This window comes from Mycetomoellerius zeteki, unplaced genomic scaffold (assembly GCF_001594055.1).
Source record: "Mycetomoellerius zeteki isolate Tzet28-1 unplaced genomic scaffold, Tzet1.0 scaffold189, whole genome shotgun sequence".
NCBI classification, from domain to species: domain Eukaryota; kingdom Metazoa; phylum Arthropoda; class Insecta; order Hymenoptera; family Formicidae; genus Mycetomoellerius; species Mycetomoellerius zeteki.
This window is the reverse complement of record NW_017256846.1, coordinates 128,479-139,314: the sequence shown is the minus strand read 5'-3', so window position 1 is coordinate 139,314 and position 10,836 is coordinate 128,479. Positions and strand designations below refer to the sequence as shown.

The 10,836-nt window shown below is 33.5% G+C and overlaps 1 protein-coding gene across 2 annotated transcripts; it reads right to left on the bottom strand.

The window, feature by feature from the left end:
- Positions 1-1,544: 1,544 nt before the first annotated feature.
- Positions 1,545-9,631, bottom strand: LOC108721963 (endochitinase). Of its 2 annotated transcripts, none has more exons than XM_018446811.1 (10): positions 9,556-9,631; positions 6,339-6,419; positions 5,608-5,937; positions 5,099-5,321; positions 4,726-4,849; positions 4,448-4,645; positions 4,265-4,349; positions 2,883-3,106; positions 2,362-2,562; positions 1,545-1,855 (listed from the first exon to the last, which is right to left on the bottom strand). In XM_018446811.1, exons 2-10 carry the CDS (start codon positions 6,397-6,399, stop codon positions 1,730-1,732), a joined length of 1,572 nt encoding a protein of 523 aa, XP_018302313.1. In that variant the 5' UTR covers positions 6,400-6,419; positions 9,556-9,631; the 3' UTR covers positions 1,545-1,729. The 2 variants fall into 2 exon arrangements, with proteins under 2 accessions (XP_018302313.1, XP_018302314.1); XM_018446812.1 differs by having other exon boundaries at positions 2,883-3,103.
- Positions 9,632-10,836: the final 1,205 nt, after the last annotated feature.

Genomic DNA, 10,836 nt, shown 5'->3' with positions numbered 1-10,836 from the left:
ATCTTGTGTCCTGTATGAATATTTTATATTATAAACTTTACGTAACAGAATTGGAGGATAACAATTGGGAAACGTTTAGAAATAATTGTCACGAGAAAAATATCAAGACCGAACCAACCGTTATCGTTAGAATTATTTTATAGGGCTATTCTAATTTTTGGAAACCGTTGCGCCATTCACCCTCCGACATATGAAACGCGTCATCGATTTCGTTTGCGCGTTCAACTTTCTCACTTTTCCTTTGTCTTCGTTTTCACAGCATTATTCGATCGAAAAAAAAAAAGAAAAAACGTGATGATTGTCGTGGAATAAGAAGAAACCGCCTTGCGCATAAGAGAAGAGAAAGAAAGAAACGTGGGCTTCGCTGGTGTTCATTCTTGCAAATGCCGCGGTAACTGGAGAAAGAAATGTGCTCGTTAAATTATAACAGCCATCAAGTTTCGCTTCCGGATAAAAGCGATGTAACAGAATGTGGAAGAAGGAGGGAATGTGGACAAGAGATGGGGATGAAAATAGAAGAAAGGAGAGAGAGAGAGAGAGAGAGAGAGAGATCGCACGACAGAGGGTGGCTCTATATGCATACGAGAACATTCAGGTGTCAATCAAGGTTCAGGATCTTTGGGGTCTTGAACTCGGAGCACATATGCGATTTTTCCACTAAAAATTTACGTATTCATTCACACGAGGAACGCTCTCGCGAATGGAGAGCGTTTTGGTAGAGTAGATTAGAAGAGCGGAAAGAGAGTTCTGTTTGCTTTTTCATCACTCTTGACTTCATATTCGAGAGCATATTTTTTGCGCTAACTGTCACGCATTGTTAACATCAAATCGCTTTTTTTTTTCATTTTTTTTACGCCGTCAATAACGGTGGGAAGGAGGAAATGCCTGCAGCATGCATCATGAAACAGGAAAGTTTCGCGATTTCAAACGAAAACACATACGAATCTGCGATTACATTCACAATCTGACGATTGTTAAGAAGTTCTTAGCAAATTATTTTTCATTTATATTCTACAAGCTATTGTTGGTATATGTATAATAATGAATATTCCATTTTGTATAATCAAATATACATTATGTGAGTTATGCATACACATATAAAATGCATAGAAACATCAAATTTTAGAGATTTTTTAGCGTCATATTTTTAAATTATTTGTAAACTTATTCACTTTTTAAGGATTTTAACCCAAAATTAAATTTTTTAAACTATTCTCATACGTTTTATTTTATATACTTTTTAAAAAGATATATCGAATATATTTACATATTTAAGAAAATAAAGATTTTGTGTATGTGTGCGCGGACGTATATGTTGGTATAATATAATAGATAATGTTGATACAATAAATACTTTTCCTTAGGGTAATTAATTTAATTTAAAGAAATAATAATAATTAAGGCTCCTTATATAAGAATTTTCTTCTTTCTAAATTTAAACTTATAATTTTAAATAAGAGAGTTAAATAAGTTAAAGAGTATAAAAAGAGGATTGTAAAGGATAGAAAATTACATAATACAATTCTCAAATTTTAATAACTGCGTATGATTTATTACAGTAATATTAGCATCGCACACACTCTCACACACAACAACAAATAGTAACACGTAACGAATATTCTCATATGAAATCTCATATGAAACCGTAATAAATTCCCTCGTAGACTTGAGAGATGGAATCGACAAAACGCTGGGCAATTGACATTAGTAGAACCAAGACCCCGACGGATTAGATCTTTTTACATTCTTTGCGATCAGCATTGGCTGGCCAGTCACAAACGAGATTAATGGTATGGAAAATCAAACCATTCGGACAGTGTGATTTCATCGGTTTACCATGGACGCAGACAAAGTACTGCAAAAAAATATGTAATTATTATGTAAGAGTTACGTCGGTAAATTTGATTAAAACAGATTCTAAAAATCACAATTTGATGTCGCATAAAAAAGCTATTTTGAAAAAATACTGAGAGAAAAAATTTGCTATGAGCGCCAATCCTGCTGTCATAACAGCAAATTCCATTTGCAAATACAGGGCAAATTATTTGCGGGTGTAAAAGAAATATTTATTCTTTTTCGTCCTCGCTACAAAAATCATTTGCAACAGATGCAAAATATTTGTTAAATATTTGTCAAATATGCACATTTGTTTGCTATATATACATCAAACAAATTAAATTTTGTAATTTCTTTCGCATTTATAGCCAATCTTTTCCTTCCCTGCATGAGAAGGAATGAGAAAACATAAAAAGAAGGTATGTTAAGGCATTTTTGCCCTCGTGTATCTTAAATAATCATTAGAAATATATATTGTTTTAAAGATTGTACTTTTTAAAAATATTTTAGTATTTACGAGCGTACCTCAGAACAGTCTTTGCTAGGGATCATCATTGTCTGGTCGTTGCAAACAATTTCGTTTTTATCGTCGGGCCTTGACGTAGACTGCGTAGGACGAGGTACTTTGGTTGTTACGTCGGGTTTCGAGGTGGGTTCGGGATTCGGGGGGGGTTTCGGTTTATCCTCAATCGAAGATGGGGTACTAGGTGGCCTGTCCCATTCGGGCTGAAAATCATGATTATTATATTCAATTCTTACATTCTTGTAATAACAAAATATTTTTCACTATTTGGATATGTAATATTTGAACATACAGCGTGATTTCTCTCTGTCAATCAAACTCAATCCAATAATTGATAATTATCTTGTCAAGTAATAGCTATATAGTTAATATCTATTACTAACTTGTAATTTGACAGTCAAAGAGAAATTAGAGATCAATAAAGTAAAGCTTTCGCCACAGATAATTCTACGGGTTGAACTAATCGCCGATTAAATTAATCGGAGTCTCAGTCTCTCATAATATTAATTAAATAACTTCTTACCCTAGGAGTTGTGTTGTAAGCTTTGGGTGTTACTGTGTAGCCCTTAAGATTGTTGAAGATTGTGTTTATGAGAGGATTCGAAGGACCGCAGAGTCCTTTAAAGTCGTCCATGTCGCAAGCCCAGACCATGGCACCGAGGTATTTCTTCTCCTTGATGAAATTCATCTTATGAACAATACTGTCCGCATCCTCGTAGCCAATCCATTGGGGACTTTTTCCTCCTGCTGATCAAAACTTTCTAATAATTCAAACTATTGCAAAAATTGTACAAATGAAAAAGTTAATTAACCTGATGAAAACTAAATAATAACATATATTTTGTAAACAGAAAATACAGAAACAAAATTTTTATATAGAATAAGTGCATCATCAGGGAGACTAGGATCGATTCTCATACGGGGTTGATTGCCAAAAACCTACATAATACATGGACGACCATTGGGCATCCGAAGGACATCCTGAGCGATCCGAATATCGCCCATTTCATGCTCCAAATATGTCCCAAATATGTATTCAAATATGATTGCTTGAAGAGCGCCCAATGGATACAGCAATAACTGTCCATTTGTCTCTCATTTGACTCCCATTGAGCACTCATTTTAGGGGATTTACAAAAATGATTCATATTTAAGACTTATGAATTTTTTTAAACTGAAGTTTTATACGAAGTATATTTATAAGCAGGGCTGGGTACATTTCAAATATTTATATTTGAAATACGGTTTGTATTTTGTATTTCAAATACTTTAATGATGTATTTTGCCCTGTCTAAAGTATATATATTAACGACTGAATGTTCTAAAAAAATAAGAGTTACTGTCTCTTCTAGAAACTCTGCAAGTGAAATAAAATTTCAGATTGTTATGCATAAATTCAACTAAACTGCAATGTTTTACGTCATGAATCTCATTGTTTTAGGTATCGATTCATGAATCAGGTTGTAAATATTAATTAAATTATTTTGAGATTAAATAATCAAATGATATAATAATATCGATAAATTCATTTTTTCATACTACAAAAATGTGGAAAAGAAAGTATAGGGTTCGATTTAAAAATAATTTGACTTTAATTTATTTACTAAAAAATAAACAAATTTAAAACTCAAATTTTATTTGATCCCATTCACATTATAATTAATTAATGCTTTTGAAAAATAAAACTGCGATCAAAATAATACATATTTCGATTTAATAAAATTGAATTATCGAACAATATTTTTCTAGGCAATCACATTCTCTAGTACATTTATCTTGTAATATTTATACTATTTTCTACACTTTGTCAGATTTTCAAAAACAGTTACACGTCATTTCGAGAGATTTTCGAGAGATCATATGAGAAATTTTTATTCTTCTAATGTCTACAAAAATTAAACTTACCTTTGTACATATAAGGTACTTTACCCACGTCATCGTAGTCCTTAGTCCATCCGTTTTGATTCGGTTGTTGAAGTTCCATACAGATCTGTAGAAGAAGTAGAAAAATTTTGACGTAACAAATGCGCCTGCTGACATCGCTCGACTCTTTCGCTGATTTTAGCTGTTTACAGATAGATCATTTACCTCGTAATAGGATATGAATCCTTGAGCCCCAGTGTAATTGCCGGGTTCGCCGCCACCGGCTTCCTTGTTGATGTAAGTACCAGGTTTGAAGTTGTTGTTGCCTTGGCTGAGAGTGAAGCTACGTCCATACAACGGGATTCCTACGACAAGTTTGTTGGCGGGACAGCCTTTTTCCTCCCAGATTTGAAGACCATCGTGCTGAAATAATGGCAATGCTTCCATATAAATGTCTTCCGTATATATGTCTTTTCAATAGAAAAAACTTGTAGGAAGAATACCACGTTCAGTTTCTCGTAGGCGTATTGATCATGAGGCCTCCTGTAGAGTGGGCTATGAACATCAGCGAATCCGCCCCAATTGCCACGGAGATCATAAGTCATAACGTGGACGGCATCGACAAATCTGCAAATAAAATAATAAGTAGAAATAAAATAATAATAAAGTAATAATTGAAAAACAGTGCCCGTCAAAAATTCCGGGCCATCTAAATAATTTCTAAATAGTTCGAGATATAGGATTGAAACAAAATGGCACTTTTCGACTCAGTTTAATCCGCTTTACCTATTCACGAGCGCTTTGTAAAAACTTACTGGACATCCTGTATATATTTTATTAGAGTATGAATAATATATATAGCAAAAAGGAACTCACGTGCATAATTCTGGCACATGGTACCCCTCGTTGAGTCGGAACATGGGTACCGGCACTGCCATCGTGATTTCCCAGCCTTTGCCAGCTTTGTCAAATGCGGTTCTCAGTTCTTGAACGAAGTAGAAAAAGTTGTTCTTGTCGTTGAAACTACCACCTCTATCAGTAGCAGCCGGATATTCCCAATCAAGATCCAAACCATCAAACTTATACTTGTGCATGAATTCTACCAAAGAAATCAGAAATTTTATTAAATCCTTTCATATTCAATTCGCGCCATCCACACTCCCGAGACAGACGAGTTGCGTCTTTTTCGACTTTGCTTTTAAAGTAAACATATTATATTCAAATATATTAGACATAACAGGCAAATTTTTCTACAATTTCCACGCACCAATATATTCAATCTATTTAGAATTATCAAAGTTCATAAATGTTGCGATAAAAGAAGAAATTTCTTTTTTTAGTAATTCCATGTATAAAACATTCTCAAACTATGGAATTATGCTTACCAACGGCGCTGCTGATTAATGAATCACGTTTGGATTTGTCGCTAACCATTTGGCTATATTTTTTACCACCCTCGCCCCAGCCACCAATCGCGACCTGGGTCTTCAGAGAGGGCTGCTTCTTCTTCAGAGCAACGAACTTACTGAAGCCACATTTTTCAACATCGAGTTCCTCATCGAGAACGAGAACTCCCCAGGTGACGTTACTCACGCCGATGAAGGAGTAAATGACGTGAGTGCACATACCAGTAGGAATATCATCGATGCCATAACTACCTACACCCGGACGGTGGATAGCCCAATTGCTAAAGTAGCAGACCAACCTTGGAGACACTGAAATATACATATATCATTAATACTCCACGTATCTAAATTAATTATTACTGTTATCGATAATTTATAGATAACATATAATTTATAGACTATAAATTATAGATTATAAATTATTCATTATAATTCATTATTTATTACTTATTAATTAATGTTTTCAATTATTATTAGATAACTCGGAATATAATGATTTTTAATTTATTGTCAATACTTTCCCTATCGATTTTGTTTTCTGAAAACTATACGACATAAAGAAATTATAGAAATAAAGACAGGAAAATAAAATGCAATGCAAACGAAAAGCAAGATCGTGAACAGCCTAAAGTTTTAATGCGATATTTTACAATAATACGAATTGGCATTTCATGCGTTAATTTTATCTTGTTCTTAAAAGTAAAACGCACCAGCTGTTCCGTATGCTAGAAACGCCAGGAACGAAAGTAGAGAAAACAATAACTTTTTCATTATGGACGTCGTCTTGAAATCTGTAATTAGAAAAAAATAGAATTTAGGAAAATAATATAAATATAAGTAATCTCAAGAAAACAAACACAGTTCATTATGATGCATTAGACTTCTCGCAATAATTACTTTAAAATTCGATGTTCCTGAATCTTTCTGAATTATTTCTAAATCTCCTGCATTTCTTCGGCTTTTTTTATATAGCTTTAGGAAAATATAATGTTACTTCAACGCGTACACATGCACGCATAAAAAATGTGTAATCTGCCTATTTTTTTTAACTATTTATGGTAAAAAATGAGGGAAACTTTTCACAATGACCTTGAACTTGATATATATTATCAATATATATTGTTGGCTAAAAATTTAAGACTATTTAATTGAATAAATATCTTCACCCTCGTTCCGAGCTGTGGGGCAATGCGTGCATAAAATGGAAAACAAAGACGCGGGCGACATTTGTATTCGAATAATCACATGTTTGTGATATGAGTCTGCGAGTACTTCGCAGCAGCCTCATAGAGATATAGTTAAGAGTATCCTCGCGTACTAGCGATATCGTGTTGGTTACTTTGCCGATGGCGAAATAACGGTTCGATCCGGCTGGACGGTATTAATTAATGTTTTGTTATTCGACATTGATTACGGCTCTGCTCTGATCAGTAACGGTGATTCTCTTATGAGAATCTCGGATTTTTCGTTTTGATATGGTAATATCAGCCCGTGAAGTCTCGTGCCTCTATACACAGGCACCTCCGGTCTGACCTTCGTTTAGGCTATCGAAAATGAAGCAAAGGAACCGAGCGAGAGATATTTCTGTCCATGCTTCGCGAAAGATCACAATAAAAATTTCCGAAATATCAATGTAAAAAGAAAAAAAGAAAATAATAAGTGAAAATAAAATCGAAGCGATGCGTATTTCGTGACAAAAATTGCCGCTCTGAAAATTCGAGAACAGAATGTTTTAACGAAACGTTACGGGGAATAACTATCGTCGATTCGCCTGAATGTTAAGTGATAACAAAGAAAATGTGAATGACAAAGAAAAGTTTGAGACAAAAATTTTGATAGTCACTGACTCATGCGTTCGTCACGTAGGTGGGTGTGACATAGGTGTTGACCTTCGTTTCGGTTTTAACAAAGGAAAGAAAGTGCAAAAAGAAATAATTAGGAACAAAACGAAAGAATGGAGTGGACGCTTCATAAGCGATTGTCGACGAAATTCAACCAGATTCGCGCGTGGGCATCGTCCGACGTTAACGGTGTTTACGATATCGCTAATAACGAAAGTTGTTATTAGAAACGGGATCCGCAAAATTAATGATGAGAGCAAATTATAAATGCGAGAGCAAATCTTTCTTAATATTCACATACAAGTGTCCCAAAATTCGAATTATTGCAGCGTGAAACTTCGTGAAAAATTAAGTAATAAAAGGGTAAGCCATTTTTTTCCATGAAGTAATTTGTTAAGTATAATTATGTTTAAAGTTTGATTAATAATAAGCGTTGGTTAAAAAGTCGTTTGTTCGTATGATATTTATACAGTTGTCGTATTGCAAAATGATTAGTGAACAGTATACTGTCCAATAATAATTTATACAGCTGTGTGAGTCGTATGGCAAAATGATTATTGGACAATATACTGTCCAATAATAATTTATACAGCTGTGTGAGTTGTATGACAAATGGTTATAACCATTTGTCATACGACTCACACAGCTGTATAAATTATTATTGGACAGTATATTGTCCAATAATCATTTTGCCATACGACTCACACAGCTGTATAAATTATTATTGGACAGTATATTGTCCAATAATCATTTTGCCATACGACTCACACAGCTGTATAAATTATTATTGGACAGTATATTGTTCAATAATCATTTTGCCATACGACTCACACAGCTGTATAAATATTACAGGGGCAGTTTAAAAATATCGCAACGATTATATAATATTCATATAATATATTTAGGATATTTTTACTGTGTGTGTGGAATATGAATAGTAATGAATAATTTAAAAAAATCGTGATAGTTCAGAAACGTTATAATAAAATAATTGTATAATTTTCGGTATAAAGTTATATCTCATTATATTATCGATTGAAAAATGTGTTTCATTTATAAACAGAAATAAGATTGTTGAGATTAATGAAAAATAACTTTAACGAAAATTATATAATTATTTTATTGTAATATTTCTGAATTATTTTTACTAATACAAACTTATTAGCATTTTTTCATAAAAATAAGAAAAGGATGTGATTCTACATATAAAAATTTGACAAAAATGTAGACTAAAATTAAGAAAAGAATAAAAATACTTTTCATTTTCTTACAAAAATTTAATACTGAAAGATAATGATTAATTACTTATTTATTTTGTTGTTCAATGCTTTTAATATTCGAAATCAATTTTCAATTAAATTGGCTATTAAGGGGCCTTTTTATTCTGTAACTCTTAACGATTGTAACGTTACAGTTACAGAATAGACCCCTAAATTGGGTTTCTGTAAGGATTAAACCGTTGTTAGTCAATACATATTGTTAATACATCAGTTTTTACTAACTTAAGTTAGTATTCTTATATTCCTATTGAAATACACGCACATGCATGCACACATTTCTCAGAACTTGTGTTATTCATTTATGAAAATCTTTATCTACGCAATCTTATATATTATACGAAGTCAGACTGTTATTTTGTTTTCAAAGAAGACAGATCTTAGAATCTTGGACTAATCGGCTGTCACGGAGCTATGAGGAATTAATCGTAGACAACATGGTATTTAGATAATCGGGAAGAAAATCGGCAGTCAAGTCGAAGCTGTCCATCCAACTTCGATTTTTCAACGTTTCTATTGATTACTCTTATCATTGTGTATGTTTAACAGTGGAAATTACTGACACATCATTAATAAGATCCACCGACTAATTCAAGAATCGCTTGTGTTACCGGCTTGGTCGCTGCGTCGATTTTACATTAGCGTTTCGCTGGAAATATCGCGGTAACAAAACTCTCGCGCCCGTTCACAAATATCCTTGTCGACAACTCCAAGATACTACCGAAAAACACGCTCGTTTACAAAAACGTTCCATCGAGAACTATGCGGTGTACCTCGCGAAAGAGAGAGCGAAAAAGAAGAGTACTCACCTGTGTAGCGGAGAGATATCTCGGAAAAAGCAACGAAGTTGCGGGTTTAAGTCCATATATACCCAGGTGAGCCTCATTAGAATGCAGATGCGGGGGTCTCCGCACGATTGGCTGGTTCGTCGACCCTGTGCCTCCCGTCAACGTCCAAGCACCGGCGACAACGACGACGACGAGGACTTCCGTGAAGTTGGCACTCGACTTTTATCAATTCAGATTTCAAAGGATGTTTCTTGAGAATTTTGCCTGTAGATGACTGTAGTAGTCATATTTTCATTATTTCGTTTACACTTGAAAAATAAAAATGCTATCGATTTTTTAAAAAACAGGTAAGAAACTTTTTTTAGTTACAGCTCAAATGGCACAGATTCATATATGAAATCGTTTGTAGTTGTTTGCAGTTAAAAAATAAGCTTATAATCGATTTTTTTAAAAACAGCTAGGAATTCATTTTAAATGAAAAAGTAAATGACATTATATTCTCATTATAAATCGTTTGTTATTTGAAGTAATTTTCCGGTTGTTTGTAGTTGAGCCGTTTAAAAGTTACAACAAATTAACAATAAAACTAAAAATGTGACTTTGCTAATTTTTGAGATCAACATATGTTAAGGTCATGAAAATCAATGAGGTTGTCGGTGTTATGCAGTTTTACCAAAATTGTCGTACGACACATGAAATATTAGCCTCATGCCTGTTCTTCTTGGTTGTATCGTAGAACTGCCTAAATACTGTGCTACCGCGGGCTTTTAGAGTTTGAACCCTAGGACAAGGTTTTGGCGCCTTTATACACTGCACTACGCTGCACTGGCTACACCTATGTCGCCAATATAGAGCTAAAATAGCCCACAATTGTTTATACTTGGCTGTATTGTATTAGCTCGTCACGCATGTAAAATTTGAATCTTGCAAACTTACGATGCCGTCCCATATATGATACAGATTTTTCGTGTAATACGTATCGCATATAACCCAGACAGCACACAATATTTATAAAATATTTACAAAATATTTATAAATATTTATAAGATTAATTTTAAATATTTTGTAAATATATATATATTTTTATGGTCTTAGATTGCACAGATCATAAACATTTATTATAAATATTATGAAATATTTATTGTGAATGTGTAGTAAATGCTATGAACATACATAGGTCGTCTGAAAAGTTTTGAGCCTCAACATGAAGATGGCATTACTCGTCAAAACAATTTTGGTATTATAATCGTACATACTTTGAAAGATACCTGCGAAAATTGTAGCTACTTCCGGCGCTTAGTT